General features: G+C 35.1%; 1 protein-coding gene across 4 annotated transcripts in view; it reads left to right on the top strand.

The window, feature by feature from the left end:
- Positions 1-18,238, top strand: part of SYDE2 (synapse defective Rho GTPase homolog 2) — a 48,327-nt gene that overhangs the window by 2,710 nt on the left and 27,379 nt on the right. For 3 of the 4 annotated variants that reach the window (XM_014830114.3, XM_014830117.3, XM_044749150.2), the window contains exons 2-3: positions 7,576-8,271; positions 13,367-14,469. In XM_014830114.3, the coding sequence (XP_014685600.3) occupies positions 7,576-8,271; positions 13,367-14,469 (1,799 nt within the window). The remainder of the gene's footprint in view (positions 1-7,575; positions 8,272-13,366; positions 14,470-18,238) is intronic. The other variant, XM_070486745.1, reaches the window with a different exon arrangement.

The following is an 18,238-nucleotide window of genomic DNA, read 5'->3' as shown; positions in this document are numbered from 1 at the left end:
AAGATTGTCTGTGAGCTAACATCTGTGCCAGTCTCCTCTATTTTTCACGTGGGGCACCACAGCAGCAGGACTTGACAGTGGTGTGTAGGTCCGCATCCTGGATCCAAACCCTCTGACCTTGGGCACCAAGTGGAGCACTGGGACTTAACCACTACACCACCGGGCTGCCCTCTCAAATGATTCATTTAAAGTGTCTACAGACTTGAAAAGGTTTTTCGAATCTATAAATCTCTAATCCAATCTAACCTGTCAATTTTTTCCTTCAAATTTATTCCATTTCACTTGAATAAAAGAGTAGTAGAATGTAAATTTTTTGCGACGAGACATGTACTTTTTGCTAAGTTCACATTAAAATGTGCATTTCCAAGAGTCAAGTATTTGTAATCATTTATTACATTTTATTGCCACTATATCTTTACCTTCTCTGATTTTGGTTTAGTTAACCCTTTGTACGATGGTTAAATGTTGGCCATAACACAAATCTGTATAAAACTTTAGTCAGGTATTTTTTACTCTTGTTGCAAAGGTTAAACATGTACCATATGATGACTTTTAATGCCTTCAGTTATAGTGTAAACATTCAAAGATTTTCAAGTAATAATAAATGTAGTAACTCTTAAGAATGAGTTCATTGATTTTTTTCATTGAGACACTAATTAAGTGAAACTAACTTTAAAAGAAATTAAAATGAAACATTAGAATTACCCCATTTTAGTATTTTAGATATTTTACAAGAAATCTAAGCAAAAGCTTCAATAATCTTTGGTTTAAACAACTTTCTTAGATGTTATTTCCTTTCCTAGCACCAGTTCATCTTCTAGGAAAAAGTAAAAATAATTTGTGCAATGTCTATCTAGTATAGATTTGGAGAATTTACTTTTTTTACACTATTTTTCATGAAGGTTAGTTGTACTTATTAAAACCATTCTGGATACTTCTTGTGGTTCGAATATAATCTTTATTACTCCCCCCAATGGAGGTATGACAGCTGTCATTCAACAACAACAAAAGAAACAGAGGGGTAAGTAGTTTGCCCTAGGCCACTCAAACTAGTATGTGGTTTGTATATGCTAGTATCTGAATTCCATCTATTATGTGGATTCAAACTCCGGTCTTTATGATTCCAAAAGCCCTGTTTGTATAAGGTCAAAGAGACTCTAAACTTCTTTAGAGGTTTGATTCACTTAATTCTGCTAAGTTGCTTGAATTGAGGAGATGGATGGATTCCAACAAGGTTTAGAGGGGTAAGTAACTCCCCCAAAGTTGCAAAGAAGATGGAGGAATCCTACAATAGGTTTTAAGACTTTTTTTTTAATTAATGCTACATCCATTTTAAACTTTTACCTTTAAGTGTTTACTTAGTTCAAATTGATGTTACTTGGATTCTACTTTTAAACCATGTTTTCTAAAAAATTAATTGGGCAGTCCAGATGAAACAGTACATTCTTGGTTGTATAAAGATGTTAAATAGTCTAAAAGGCTTATATCACATTTTTCTATATGATATCATTTGTGAGTATTTTTTTCAAAATAAAGTTATAGTTAGAATTTGTAAAACAGAATAACTATATAATGGGATAGAGATACCTAATCTACTTAGATATTTTGGAAACTTTTGAGACTGTTTAACAAATGGAAGCCAAAATTTGTTTTGATTTCTGGCTCTTACTAAGAGCCACTAAAACTTTTGATATTGTAATAATGTCAGTGATTTGATGCAGTTGGGTATGTAGTGTTCACAGATTGGCCAATTTGTTCCTAATTGAGATGATTATTTAAGACATCTAAAGTCATTACACATAGTAAGTATCATCAAGTTTCTGCAAGTCTTAAGGTTACAAAGGAATTTTAACCTATTTGCTAACTATACTTCATTATGTCTTTATAAATAAGTTTTAATTAGCATATAGTACTCAGAAATAAATTCAAAAGTACCAGGTTGAGCTATTTTGGCCTTTTACTACTTCAGAAAATAATGAGCCTGCTTTGACTCTACTTTTCTTGCTTCATGATCTATGAAAGAAAAAATTTAGGGCATGTAACTTGTTAATATTTTGTCTAAAATCTTTAGACAATTCTTGTAAAATAGTATTAATTAGATGTGTGATCTTGTGCATTATATCTTAAAGAAAGTTGACACTTATAATGCAGATTGCCATCTATTTCTCTTTTCTCAATTATTTGTATCTCTAATTTATTATCTTTGTGAGCTGCATTATCTTGATGAACCTTTCCAACTAATTCTTTTATGTATTAGCCCTCTTCAAGAGTAGTAGCAATAGGCATATAATTTTTGACTGTCTTCTAGTGTTAAATTCCTCTCTGAGAAATTCTGTCATTGTGGCCTTAGACGCAAGTCCAGTTTTCTGGGTTTTTTTGCGGGGGGAAGAGTGCCATAGAACATTAGAGTTGCTGGTGGCAGGAAAACTCTGAGAACTACAAATTCAGCAGAAAATAATGTTGTGTTGATTTGAAAGTCCTATATTTCTAAGTGGTGTTTAGTTTTTGAGAATTACTAAGGCTATTTTCTAGACCTGTGCCACTCAAACTGTGGTTGACTGTTACAGAGCTGTGCTTTTCAAATCCATGTGCATATGAACTCCCTGAAAATCTTAAACTGCAGATTTAGTGTGTATGGGGGTGGGACCTGAGATTCAGCATTTTAATAAACTGGCAGTGTAGGTACTGCTGTTTGGTACACGCTTTGAGTAGTAAGGTTCTAAGGTTCTCAGTGCCGCCGGTTACCTATCTTGATAAGTTTGTTAAAGTTTTGTAAAAGCATTCTACTTTTCTCCTTTATTCTGATACTTGATACTTAAACTAACCTCTATTAGAGCAAACTGTTTGAGCTCTTTCTGCTTCAATTTTATTTGTGTGAATTTATGATTACTACTTGTGTGTGACAAGTTTAAGCAGTTCCCTCCATATTGGTCTCGTCTGGTACTAAGAAAAGTGATATTTTGGAATCTGCAAGAGAGGAGGCCACGTAGAACAGTGGTTAACAAAATAGATTTTCTTGTTTTCTGATCAGACTCCACCACTTACCAGGCTTGTTACTGGACAGGCATAGCCCTGCCTTGCCTCAGTCCTCAGGTTGCTGTGAGGATGAAGAAAGATAATCCATTTGGTTCCATGCCTGGTGCTTAGTTAACTGTTATCAGGAGAAAGGCAAGCCGACTTTGTGAGGAGAGTACTGCCTTGCCCCACATCAGCAGGATTCTGGATGGAGAATGAAAGGATCACTTGCGGGGTACTGCCTTGAGGAGCTTTGGGAATTGAACTAGAGTTCCCCCCTTTAGGGACACTTATTAATTCTGCTCATCTTTCCTTCTGTGCTGCTTTTGTCTTGCTCCTCCCCATTACTTTTGTGGAACTAAAAACAGTCTCAAAGTTTTCTTCTCTACTTTCCTGTCCCCAAAGCTAGCACACAGCTTTTTTCTTAAGGGATTTTATTGCTAGTCACAAGGGAGGAAAAATAAGATACAAAAAGCACTTCTTTCCTTTTTCTTGTACCCCTTACCCCATTTAGATTTATCCAGGAAAGATAAAGACATATGTCTGAACACACTCATATAAACCTAAAGCTTAAGTTTATTATAGTCATTTCATCTGGGCAGCCAGGCTTGACTCTGTAAGCAGCACTGCTTGTATTTATTTAAACTCTAACACGACGTTCATAAGAATACTTTTATTTAGGATTTTTAATGAGAAGTAAGCAAAAGCAACAGAGTTTGTTTCTGCATTAGAAAGTTAAAAATGATGAAAAGATGTCTGTAGATACTGTACATTTTCAATGAGAGTTCAAGTACATAATTTTTCAGAAAGTTTGCTGATGATTTTGAGCTGGGCACTCACTAGTTAAATGTTTGGTAATAGTAAGTCATCTAGGTTTATTAAGAAATAATAGTTGAGAGCATAAAATTGGCTTGAGTAGTTCACCACTATATAGAGTTTTTTTTTTTTTTGAGGAAGATTAGTCCTGAGCTAACTGCTGCCAATCCTCCTCTTTTTGCTGAGGAAGACTGGCCCTGAGCTAACATCCATGCCCATCTCCCTCTACTTTATACGTGGGACGCCTGCCACAGCATGGTTTGCCAAGCGGTGCCGTGTCCGCACCTGGGATCCGAACCGGCGAACCCCGGGCCACCGAAGTGGAACGTGTGCACTTAACCGCTGCACACTTAACTGCTGTGCCACTGGGCCAGCCCCTAGAATATTTTTTTGAGTGAAAACTTTTAATTGCCACTTCTACATTTTCTTTTAGGTTTTCAAAGTAAAATGACTTTAGATAGAATTGAATAATTATACTGTAATGTGTAGTTGCAAGAGAATAGACTTTTTTGCCTTGCAACTTTGCACATTTATTTTTATATTTTTTTTACTTGTGCCTTCTTTCAGCATGCATGTGTGTGTGTAAAATCTGAAGCTAAAGGTAATTTTTAAATTTATGCCAGTAGGGTTTAAGATTAATTTTAGCACAAAAAGGGAGTGAAGGGAAGATTGCAAATAGCTTTCCATTTCTGTATAATTTACATTTATATGCATCTATTTAATTAACTGAGATATAAGTGAAAAGCTTTAAATTATTTATAAATAGTTTCTCAGTAAAATTTGCCGCCCTAAATAATGTATTGCTTATATTCACTTAAAATAACTAAATCAATTTGGCCTTTATCAGAAATTTTAATAATGCACCTGTTTGTCTCTAAATTTAAACTTCAGCATCATGTATTTTGAAATATTCAGCAATAGCAGTCAGACTATTTGGTTTCAAGTTTTTGCAGTTTGGAGTTTCATGAAAAATAGTTGCAGTGTATCTCACAGTGTAATTATGCCTTTTAATATTACACCCTCGTTAAATGCTTATGTCAATAGAAGTATCAGTTGGCTTAAATATGGGATGCTGTTAGCTTTATTTTTCTCATTGCGGTTCCTTGGAGTGTAGTACTAGTAAAAGTCTGTTTATTTTATATATAGTGTATGTCAAAAAACTCTAATAGAACTCAAAGTAATGTGTCTATATAAAATTTTGCATGTTTTGAGAGACATCTGAGAAAAAGGTAATGTTAGATGTGGCTCATAGCCATTGTAAGTTGTATGATTTTATACTTTTTGTTTCAAGTTTATAATTGTGTCAAAACTACGTATAATATTCTGCGAAGGTCTGAAATGGTACTAAATAATATGGGATTTGGGCTAAAATGTGAAATTGATCTAGATTTTAATGCATTTGGCAAGAGGATATGGTCATTAAAACCCAGGAGCCTCAATGATGCCTGAGTATGTGTTGATTTTCAGTTCTGAATTTTAAGTGTAAAGGACACAGAACCAAAGAAAGACTTGAATCTTCAGGTTTTCATTAATTAAATCAAACGAAATCAATTCAAGATATTTATTGAATATCTGTTACGTGTTTGCATGTTAAATCCTGGAGAGAGAGGTGGGTATCCCTTAGTGGTAGCCCAGGTGTACAGCTATGAACTCTGCAGTCAGAAGAGTTTATTTTGAGTGCTGCCTTTTCCCTTCACCATCTGGGTGATCTTGGGCAAGTTACTTGACTTTTCTGAATAGTACTATATAGTTTTCAAAGTATTTTGAACATTATCTCACTTAATCCTTACCAGCAGCCACCCTACAGGGTTAACTGGTTGACATTATTGCCATGTTCAGAGGGTTGCCTACTTCCCTATGTTTAGTGGATATCATGGTGTGGGGAGATGGGTAAGAGCATGGATTTCAGGGTTAGACAGGCTTAAGTTTGAATCCTAGGGCTAACACCTTGACCATACTCCTCATATTTTTTGAAGCTCATGGAAATAATTATACCTGTCTCAGGATTGTTGAGGAGGTTAAATGAGGTTAAGGGCTTCCTTACTGCTTTCTCTCTTGTTCCTGGCACGTAATAGGCAATCAGTAAGTATTTGCTGAGTAAATAAATGTCTGGCATAGTAGGTGTTTGTTCATGGGAGCTTCCTTCCCTTCTGATTCCTAGTCTATTCCTGCTTCTGGAACTAATTGAACTTGAAAACTAGTTTGTGTTTAAGGTTTTTTGGGGTTTTTTTGTAATTAATCTGGTTGGTTGGGTAATGTATAGGATTAAAAAAGGGCAAATTTACCTCTTTTTTTTTTTTTTTCCAGTGAGGAAGATTGGCCCAGAGCTAACATCTGTTGCCAATCCTCCTCTTTTTGCTTGAGGAAGATTGTTGCTCAGCTAGCATCTGTGCCAGTCCTCCCCCATTTTGTATGTGGGACTCCACCACAGGATGGCTTGATAAGTGGCCTGTAGGTCTGTGCCTGGGATCTGAACCCACGAACCCCAGACCACTGAAGTGGAGCGTGCGATCTTAAACACTATGCCATCAGGCTGGCCCCCCAAATGTACATGTTTTAAAGGATTTTTTTCAGTAGAAGGGAGGTTACTGAAAGCCATGATTATGCATGAAGCTGATTTTTTTATTGTTATTAAGCTCCTCATAGTTGAACATGTTTTTATCACTCTGTGGTATTAGACTATTATATTTTACTTGCTGTAATACTAAGATGAATCAACCACATTCCCGAAGTAGTATAAGACCATAATTCCTTAATTCACAAGCCTGGCATGATCTTAAATTTTAAGAAATGTTATTTTTTTTTAATTGTATGTAGTGAATTAGTATTATGATATATATTTAGCTTATTGATTGTTATTGGAGCCAGCTTTAGACCACTCTTTGGAAGCATAAATATTTTTCCTCTTTATGTGGAATTAATGTTATATATACATTATTAGAGTCTTATCTCATTATATTAACACACACACATATCTCAGTATTTGATGTTCCCCCCTGCAAATTCCTTCAGGGCAGAGACTGTTTTCTTCATCCATATATTCTTGCTGCTTAGGTGTGTGCCTGGCCAATAGCAATAGCTGTATTGTGCTTCATGAGACAGGATACCTGCTTCTAATCTGGGCCTGCTTAAGGGATTTTTATTTTTATTTTTGCCCTAGATATTTAGAACTTAAACCCTGCATAAGATACTACTGTACTTTATGGTTAAGAAATAAATGTTATTTTGAAATTTTAGTAATCAGTAAGGCATTTAGTATGAAGTAAGTCACACTTATTTTTATTCAAAGTTAATCTTTGTCTGAAAAGGTAAGAACATTACCTGTGTTTTCTGAAGACTTCTGGTCCTTGTAGTAGTGAGTTTAAAATTATTTAAATATTAATTGAAGCCATGCTGTATACAGAGCATCCTATATAAGCTTTTTACAAAGTGTGTTTTGCTTAGAGAAGGCTTTGTTAGCTCTTTATAAACGTGATTGTTTATAAAGGCAGTCTCAGAGTTTGTTCATCCTTTTTCTTAGAATTCTTGTGACACTTATACCAGCAATCTGATTTCTAAATAATAGAAGTCATTTTTAGGTAGAAAAATCCAAAAATTTTCTTGTTCAATTTTAATCTTTGAATGTGATTAATACTACTTTTCTTTTTTCTTTTTAAAGATAGTGTTTTAATAACCGGTCTCAAGGGACATGTCTTTCCTGGTATACAGGCGTTACATTCTACCTTCCTTTTTTCTTTGAAACAGATTTATTTGAAAATATGTATGGGTCTACAATGAAGAGACGAGAACTTGAAGATCTCAAGGATAATATTGGGTTCAGAGGTCATAAGCCACTTAACAGCATTACTGTGTCAAAGAAACGCAATTGGCTATATCAGAGTACTCTGAGATCTTTTAATTTGGAAGAAGAAAATAAGAAATGCCAAGATATAAGTAATTTATCTGTCTCCCCCCTCTCTCTACCTAAACATCAGCTATCACGACCTTTCCTCAAATCATCTGAAGAATATTGTACATATGTGGTGTGTAATGCTACAAATTCTTCATTATCAGGAAACTGTTCTCTAGACTTTAATGAGGAAAATGATGCAGATGATGAAGGAGAAATATGGTACAACCCCATTCCTGAGGATGATGACTTTGGGATATCAAATGCTTTGAGTTTGGGTGAGGCCAACTCTGCTGTTCTGAAGTTTCCTGCTGTCGGTTTGAGAGTATTACCTGGTAGCAACCTAATGAAAGTAGAGCAGCGTACTGAAGACTCGCTCTGCTCCTCTGAACACACAGGCGATGTTCAGACCACACAGTCAAATGGAACGAATTCTGTAGATTCCATCCGTTCCACAGGGTTTGGGCAGCAGTATAAGCAAAGGCTTGGACACAAGACACAAGAAGGTATAACGGTGGAGGACACTCCCTTGGTGAAATCTCCATTTGCAGGTAAAGATGAGCATGTATCTGCCTTTTCTTTCTTCTCCGTTTTCCAAATCTTTGGTAGTAGCTAAAACTAAATAGAGATGTCTGTCATAGCTATGTACTTTATCTTACAAAGTGAATGTATTTTCATGAAAATAAACTCAAAAAAGTTTATAAACATTTTTATGTATGTGGTGGTTTAATTATTCCTATCACAGTCTTGGTTTTGTCTTCTGGTGTGCTTTAGTATGTCAGTCTTTTTTTTTTTTTCCTTTTTTTCTCCCCAAAGCCCCCCGGTACATAGTTGTATATTCTTCGTTGTGGGTCCTTCTAGTTGTGGCATGTGGGACGCTGCCTCAGCGTGGTTAGATGAGCAGTGCCATGTCTGCGCCCAGGATTCGAACCAACAAAACGCTGGGCCGCCTGCAGCGGAGCACACGAACTTAACCACTTGGCCACGGGGCCAGCCCCAGTATGTCAGTCTTTTGAGATAGTAATTTTTCTTTTAGTTGAAAGAATGGAAACATGAGGAGTAGAAGAGAAAGATATATTCTTTATGTAAATCATATTTTGCTTCATTCATTCATTCATTCATTTGCTCACACTTAGTCTGGCCACAGGTGAGAAGTTGTACTTTTAGTGTACCAGTAGTCATTAGTTTGTGTTTTTACGCCTATGTTTCCTCATGAACAAGGAAAAGGAGAAGAGAAAAAGAAATGAGAGGTAGAAGTAAATACCTTGCCGATGGGTTCTGCAATAGTTAGGGAACCCAGAAAGCAAGTAATTGAAGTTTGATTCATAGTACATTGAACCATATGAAGCTGCTAATATTCAACTGTTTTTGATCTGCAAAAAACAGCATTTCATGTGGTTCATCCTAATGATTTTATTCTTCCTTGATTGCCTGCGGTTTTGTGATGTGCTTCTTTTCAAATTTAGTCCCAGGTACCCTACCCAGGAAACAAAGCATATGGCACATTTAGTTGCAAATATCAGATGTTGAATAGAAAGTAATTATGTTTTATAGGAAGTCATTTTAATTTATAAAATTTGAAATGATACAGAATATTCGAAGATGTGAGGTATAGCAGATGCTGTCAGTACCGTGTCCATATCCCTTGGGTTTTATTACTTATTTAAATGGAGACAGCCTATTCCAACCATCAGTATCTGCATCTCTGCTGGAGGGCTCTCTCTGGAAGTGGTAGAGGGAGCCTAGGAGGGCCTCTCAACCAGGACTGACAGGAGTTGGGTAGGACTACCCCAGCTTCTCTGCCCTTGAGTGGGATAAATCTGCATTGTTTCTCAGAGTTTTCTCATGCGTTTAGGCTCCACTTGCCCATAGTGGTAGCAGGCTTGATAATTCACCTTGAATTTCACCTGGTATTTGTGGCTGGTATCCTTTTCTCTGAGATATGAGGAGGCGGAGTAAATGTTATGTTAAGAGAAAAATCAAGTTATAATACAGTGTGTCCTGTATGATGTCAATTTTAAAAGAAGCACTGAAAACTATACTAGAAATATTAGTCTAACCCCCCTCCCGGCGGTGTTGGGATTGAAGGTAATTAAAACTGTGTGTGTGTGTGCATTTCTAATTGTAGACTGATTTTCCAGAGTTAATGTTTGTTTCTTTTGTAGTCTGGATGGAGAGAGGAACAAATACTATGTAAAATAACAGTTTGGAACACAGGCTGTGATCAGGATGGAGTGATGGGAAGGCGTGCAGGGGTATGGCAGATAGTGATGCCTGTGAAATGTTGCCAAAAGGCAAGAGGGAATGAGGACAAGAGCAAAGCTAGAAAGCCACTGTCTAAAGTGATACACACTTTGATTTAGGTTACTGCCTTTAAACTTTTTTTATGTCTGTGGCAAATTGTGAAGCTGGAAAGACTGACAGACATTACAAAAAGACCCCCCAAAACTTGTAAGTACAATAGGGCTGTCATTTCTGTGTCCTTACTATCATTCTTCTCTTAAACATATTATTAAAATATAATAAGCACAATCCTAAATTAACCAAAGGAAGTATTTAGACAGTTTATTTATATGCTGTCTCCTTTTGTTTAAGTTTGATCAGAAAAGTTACCTAGTGATCTGTTTTCTTTAGCAATATTGGCAGAAGACTGTTGAGAAATCGGCAAAGAGAATGGTCGAATTTCAAAATAAATTTTTGATCAAGGAATAGGAGAGCTAAAGTATTTTGAATATAAACAATTTTTTAATCATAACAGAATTAGGACTTTTTTTGCTTATTAACTTCTAGATGTACATGTGTCTTTTGTCTAGTTGCAATCATAGTGGACTATTTTTGGTTTTTGCTATTTTTACTTGTATCTTCATCCTGTATTATTCATGAAAATTAATGTTATTGTTTCCCAGTCTTTATAGTATTTAATTGGGTTGACGTGCCCTAGTCTGTTTGACCGGTTCCCTAATGTTGGGCATTAATAGATTGTTTCCTCCACTACTGTGGCAATGATTTTCGTTAGGATCTTTTTTGCTTCCTTGGGACTGAGTACTAGATTCATTACTGGGTCTTTATGGCCGGTAACTACTATTGGTAATTCCTTTATTGTATTTCCTAAAATGTTTACCAATTTGCAGGCAGCCAACAATTGGTTGGTTGGTTGAATAATTCATTTATTCAATAAATGCTGAGTCTCTGCGGTTTGCCCGTTACTGTTCCAGGTGCTGAAGGAGTGTGCCAGTTTCACTTGATTCTAGCCTGCGTCATAAGTTTATGTTTAAATATTTTCATTTTCTGCTTTCCCCATATAGCAAGTCTGTAATTTGATTAGTACAATTGTAGTTTAATTTTAAGTGATTGTTGAATTTGGTAATATTTTCCCTCTTGGACTTTTTAAAAACAAAGCATTTATGTTTTAATAAATTCAGTCTTGTCTGCAGTAGAAATTGCTAACATATACAGTATTTCATTTTAATAATTAGTTAAGGACTTCAATGGAAATATTTAATGTACAATGTGTAAAATAGAAGTCAGAATGTTAGATTAAACTCCTTAATAATTTAATGAAACAGAGCAATTCAGTATACTGGGGAGCTTTTTTATGCTGTGACAAAATAGATAGCTTGTAGACTAAAGCAGGTCTCTGATACCATAGAATTTTTAGAGCAGTAAACCAGTAGAACTGTACTGCAATTTACAGTACAAGGCAATGCTTTGTCTAGTTTATCAAACACTCCATTTCTTATTAGTTGCTTACCAGAAAAGCCTAGCAGGCATACTTAAAATAGTCCTTTCTCTCTAAAGAAACCACTTCTTTGTTATTAGACACATAAAGAGGGGTGGAGGGAGAATATTGTATTGATACTTTATGGAAAGGGTATTTAACCTATTGATTTTTAAAATGAATAAAGCTTTTTTTCTCATTTCTAGTATAGTGTAGAGTAGCCTCCAATATTAGGGTCATTAGGGATCTTTATAACGAATAGTTAGATAAAGTAGGAAAAGTTAATTTAAACTTTAAATAATTGGGATAATACTAGCTTGTTTCTTTAATGCAACAGTTTAAATTTGTATAATAATAGATTTTAGAAGATTTTTAATTTTGCTTTGTTTGAAAGCTTACTAGGAACAGGTTCAAATATAAAAATGAAACTGGTTAGTCTGTACATTTTTTTTTTTTACTGGGAGATTGAAAGTTTAAGGTTAAATAGAATAACTTCTTAATAATAGTTGAGAAAACGTCTTTAAAAATATGGACAGAAAAATGTTTAGAAGGATGGAGAGGCTGAAAGTGTAGTATTTATGAGCACTGGCTCTGAAGAACTATGCTTAGGTTTGAATCCTGGTTCTGCCACTTACTAGCTATGTTATCTTAGACAAATTAGACACCTCTGTGCGTAGGTTCCTTATCTGGAGAATAGGGAGCTAGTGGTATCTTAACTCATAGGGTTATTATGAGAATTAAATGAGAATCTGTGGATACTAAGTATTAAATTAATTTTTCATATGTTGTCTAGCTCAATAAATGTTGGCTGGTGTTATTGGCTTTAATAATTAAATATTAATTTAATAATTAAATATTTAATTTTTAATAATTAAATATTAATCATTTCATATTAAACTACTTGTAGTAGTATTTTACCATGGTATTTACAATGCTTAATCTCTTAGTAGTGCAGTTTAGGCTATTACTTACTTTATTTATACTTTTTTGTATCTTTTAAAAACTTTTTGTAAACCTCGATAATTTTGACGTTAAGAAAAAAATGAAGCTATTTTTGTGTGGAGGAAAATTCAAAAACATTTCAATGCATTGTTCTTTATGAAAACTGAAAATTATAAGAAAACTTATTTATATCTCTGCATTGTTGTTTAATATGTTGAAATTACAAGGAAAGGCCCTAATTTAGCTTTTGAAATTCTAGGGAATTATTGTATACAAATAAAACAAGAAAGAAAATGTCTTTACCGTTTTGAAAATTATTTAGTTAGATTTATGATGTTCAATATTTGGTTATTCTTGGTTGTCTAGAGTTTATTCTATATAATATTTGGTGAAGTGTTCTAATAGAATTTTAGAATAAGGAGGGGCTCATTGTTGTCAAAATTATAAACTTGTTTTTAACTTTCTTTTAAACCAGCACTGTTATGCGATAAAATTTAGTTTTTAGAGGATTGTAGAGGAAACATTCTTATAGTAAGATTTAGGATTTCTAAGTAAACATGTTAAAATAGGAAATGTGTTAAAATAAGTGTTTTAATATGTTAAAATAAACATTAAAATAAGAAGCTTTCCAAATTTCCTCTGATATTCGCTGTTTACAGTTATAAAATAACGTACTCACTGAAGTATATTTCAGTGGGAAAGCTTTAAAAAGGCGCCTATATTACCCTTCCTCCAGACCTTCAGAATAGAAATGCAGATGGAGAGGAAGATGCTGCTGCTCACTGTAAGCCATTTGGAGATCCTTGATATTCTGCTTAAATATGTTAATGGAGAGGCACCTAAACTTATAACTAAGTCTCCCTATTGAGATGAGACAAGGGAGGAATTTTTGTCCCTGTGAGTCTGTTAAGTTGATGGTTTATAAAGTAGGAGTAAAAGTAGGAATGAAAACATATCAACTTATAATATCTTTTCTTTTTTTTAAGGTCCTGGGATCCTAGCTGCTACAAGTAAGACTGATTTGGGAGTTATAGAACCATCTTCTCCAAGCCCTAGCCCTATGAAAAAAGGCAGTTCAATTAATTGGTCTTTCCCAGATAAAATAAAATCTCCACGAACTGTGAGGAAACTTTCCATGAAAATGAAAAGGTTGCCAGAACTTAGCCGAAAACTGAGCGTTAAGGGAACCTTGAATTACGTACACGGTGCAGATAGTGCCCCTTCCTTGTCTAAATGTAACTGTCAAGGAATTCATCATAGTGTGATTCTCTCTTCTGGGAACACAACCACAGCTGCTAGGAGGAATGTTATCAGTCGATATCATCTAGATACCAGTGTATCTTCTCAGCACAGCTACCAGAAGAAAACCTCTGTGACTTCTAAGTATTCCTGCAAAGGAGGTTACCTCAGTGATGGAGATTCACCTGAGCTTATAACTAAATCTAGCAAACATGGATCTGAAAACAAATTTGGAAAAGGAAAAGAAATAATTCCAAACATCTGTAGCAAGAATGAAATAGACATTGATGCTTTTAGACATTATAGCTTTTCTGATCAACCTAAGTGTTCACAGTATATTTCTGGGCTCATGAGTGTGCATTTCTATGGTGCTGAGGATTTAAAACCACCTCGGATAGATTCGAAAGATGTCTTTTGTGCAATTCAGGTGGATTCAGTAAACAAAGCAAGAACAGCTTTGCTCACGTGTCGGACAACGTTTTTAGACATGGATCACACTTTCAACATAGAAATTGAAAATGCGCAGCATTTGAAATTAGTAGTATTCAGTTGGGAACCCACTCCAAGAAAAAATCGAGTGTGTTGTCACGGGACTGTTGTTCTCCCCACCTTATTCAGAGTGACAAAGACACATCAGTTGGCTGTCAAACTTGAACCGAGAGGTCTTATTTATGTGAAAGTGACTCTTTTGGAACAGTGGGAGAATTCTCTTCATGGACTAGATATAAATCGAGAGCCAGAAATATTTGGTGTTGATATTCGAAAAGTTGTAGAGAAAGAGAATACAGGATTGATGGTGCCACTCCTGATACAGAAATGTGTTATGGAAATTGAAAAAAGAGGCTGTCAGGTATTATTTCACTGTGTTTCTCAACTACCCCCTTATCTCTTTGCCTAATTAGTTAATTAAATTTATTTATAGTAAGTCTTAGGGGAAGGAATTCAAGGTAAGGTATAACAAATCTAATGTAGACATTTTCTCATTCCTATTCTTTATTTTTATTGCGTTACTGTTTAGGGTGTAATTCATACCTTCTCCTATGTTGTCAATGATGGAGAGCAGGCTAGATGGTTCCACAGTTTATGCTGATACAGAGCTGCAGGCACCATATGCCTAGAGATCAAGATTGCTTTACAATGGCATTCCTGGGAAAAGCCAGAGCTGATAACATAGGCAAAAACTAATTAATTTAAGGAATGTTTCTGCTGGTTTGACATTCCTGTGGTAGAGAGTTCCAACAGTGAATCTTGTAACTCCTCTTCACTTTTAAAATTGACTCCCTGCCCTTATTCTCTACTTTGCCTCATCTTTGGAAAGCAGAAGCTTATCTGTCTCTTAACTTTGGGATAGCATGGAGGATGAGGAGAGGTCCTACTAATAAAACACATCTCATTCTCTTTTCCTTTTAAATAAGGTGAAAACAGCCCATTAAAACAAACAGAAAACCTGGTCTTATTTATAACAAGATATGTAAATATTAACCAGTTAGTAGACCTTATCTTTCTTTATTTTCATTAATACGTATAGATTATGACAGTGAGAATCAGCATATCACTGAGGATATTATTCTGAGGTACAAGTAATTGTTTATACTCATTTTTTTAATTGAGTTATTGATAGGTTACAGTCTTGTGAAATTTCAGTTGTACATTAATGTTTGTTTATACTCATTTTTGCAACACAAATTAAGCCTAAAAATCACCATATTCTGAGACATTTCTACTTTAGTGCTATCAGAATTTAAAACATTCGTTATAAATGTCAAGGGTAAATATCACAAAATCTGGAATGTGAATTTCTTTATATATAGAAAGGATTTTAAAATAGCCTTCCTTGAACTTAACATGGAAACTGTAGAAACAGCATAAGTTAGTGGAGTTTTGTATTAAGATGCAAGAGACTTGGATTCTGATTTCTCCTCCGATTATTAGCTGTGTGATGTTGGGCAAATCACTTAATCTCTGTGGGCGTTATTTGCTTGTATCTCTAAAATAGATGCAATAGGTTCCTGAAGCTAAGTAGGACATCTAAACTTTTGAAATGTCTTCTCAGATATGTGAATCTATCAGGTTGAGTTTGTGTTGTCTCGGTGGGAATGAGGCCTTTAGTTTGCAATCCAACATTGGGTCCAGTTAGTTTTTTCATAAAGTTCTATTTTTCCTCCATATTTTTTTCAGGCAGCGTGTAGAGAAGTCAGAGATTAGGCAGGTTTTACAGCTAATTACTGAACAGAAACTTTTACAATTGAATATTAAATTAAGTAACTCAAATAGCACTGTACTTTTACAGTCTATTTTCTGAAATATTTTAAAAGAGCAGGTGTATAAGACTATTGAAACTTATTTTAAATGCCAAGAAAACAGTGCTTTTTATTTCTATACTTAACATTTAGAGAGATTTATTTTAATAAAGAATTATTTCCTGTGAAGTAAAAAAGGTACAGTTGGAACTGTACTTTTTTTTTTTTTTTTTTTGCTGAAGAAGATTAACCCTGAGCTAACATCTGTGTCAGTCTTCCTCCACTTTATATGTGGGCTGCCACCACAGTATGGTGAGGAGTGGTGTAGGTCTACACCCAGGATCTGAACCTGTGAACATGGGCCACCAAAGCAGAGCATGCTGAACTTAACCACCCAGCCACAGGGCCAGCCCTGAAACTGCACTTTTTAAACACCTTTTTTGTTTTATCTCTTTTGCTTCTCCAAGCCCCCTGCACTCTGACACACACAGAAAGAGGCTTATTGTGCCTGCATTTTACACTGCATTTTACAGAACAGCACACTACTTAAATTTTGTTTACCTTTTTTTTTTGCAGGGAAAAATTCACCCTGAGCTAACATCTGTTTCCAATGTTCCTCTTTCTTTTTTTTTTTCTTCTCCCCAAAGCCCCAGTGCATGGTTGTCTATTCTAGTTGTAGGTCCTTCTAGTTTTTCTGTGTGAGCTGCAACTACAGCATGGCAAGTGACAGGTGGGTGGTGTGGTTCCACAATTAGGAACCAAACCCAGGCCGCTGAAGCAGTGAGGGCACCGAACTTTAACCACTGGGCCATCAGGGCTGGCTCTTGTTTGCCTTTTTTTTTAAGCACTCAATAAATATTAGTTATTATTAGTAATACCCATATCACAGACTTAGTAATGGTGGAGCTGGAATTTAAAACTAAATTTTCTGATTTTAAGGCTAGTGATCTTTATACATTTCAATCAGCCTTTTGTAACAGCAAGCCCTCCTATCTCTGTAGTATTTTACAGTATACAAAGAGGCTTCACCTGCATTTTTCTTATTTGATTCTCACAGTAAGCTCTTTACTCTGTGCACACGTTACTTAGTTGGAGAACTGGAAGCTTGAAGAACAATACATTCACTCCGTTTACCTCCTCAACAATTATTAAGTGTATGCCGCATTCTATTAAGAGCGGCTTCTCCTAATGCTCCAGCTTCCTTCCATATTTCCAGTCATCTATTGTTTACCTTTTTAGTCAGTAATTATTCTTGTTTTTTTTCACCATGCAAATCAGGTTTTGATAGTCATACCAAAATAGTTTGTGGCATCTTCCAAATGCTTTGAATGCTACTGTCACCCATCTCCTGCTTCCAAAGGGAAAAATTGCTATAGAAATCATACTCGTGGTCTACCCAGTAGAGAGTCTCTCTCTGATGGAAGCATCAAGCACGTACTTCAAGTGTTTGATTCAAAAAGTCAGCCTCTGAAGTTAGGGATATATCTTAAAATATCCTTTCCTTGGAATATCTATATTAGATCTTCCTTCCTTTATTCACCTTAAAAAATATGTATTTGTAATTTCAGCTTTTGGGATAACATGGTCCATAATTTATTACTTACTATTGAAGTATTCCTTTCTTCAATTTGTTCTAGGCTCGTTTCCTTCTCAAGTTCAAGGGATACATCCTTATTATGGGATTTTGTGACACTTAAGTATGCCTACACCAGAAAGGCTCTACTCAAGTTAGTTTCGTCTAATGTGATAGCGTTTCCTTTGATCCTGTTCAATATTTTAGTTTCATTTTTCTGGATCATCTACAGTTCTACCATGTCTTTCTTGCAATGATGTGACCAGCATAGCATATGCTGTTCTCAATGTGAATGCACTGTGAATGTGGATAAGAGTAGGAAATTTGAATTTTTTTTCCTCAGTACATTCCCTGGTTTCCCATATTATACTGATCCTTTTGAATGTAGCAGCACCTTGCATTACCTTCTCCTAGAAATAACTGTAGGTTCCTTACTATCTTTCAATTAATACTTGATAGTTATCATCTCAAATATTTTGGATAAATATCCCTGTATCCATATTGACAGTTTTCCTATATATCCTGTATTTCCCACCTTCTATAGTATATTCTATCAATTATTTGATGACTCAGAAGAAGTTAGTGTCATAAGTAAACCTGGAAAGTTCATTTGTGATTTCTTCCTCTAGATCATTTATAACATTTTAAAGTGATTCCTAATTCAAATCCTTGGGGATCCCCGTTGTTTGTTTTTACTTTATTTCTATCTTGAAATAACTTCTTTATCCATAACTTCCTTCACTTCAAGGTGATTGAACTTCCTAAATAGTCTATAATATGAAGTATAGGTGACACCCACTTATTTT

Source organism: Equus asinus, chromosome 16, assembly GCF_041296235.1.
Source record: "Equus asinus isolate D_3611 breed Donkey chromosome 16, EquAss-T2T_v2, whole genome shotgun sequence".
Lineage (NCBI taxonomy): Eukaryota > Metazoa > Chordata > Mammalia > Perissodactyla > Equidae > Equus > Equus asinus.
Note: the sequence above shows the minus strand (reverse complement) of the source record. Positions and strands in the feature narration are given on the sequence as shown.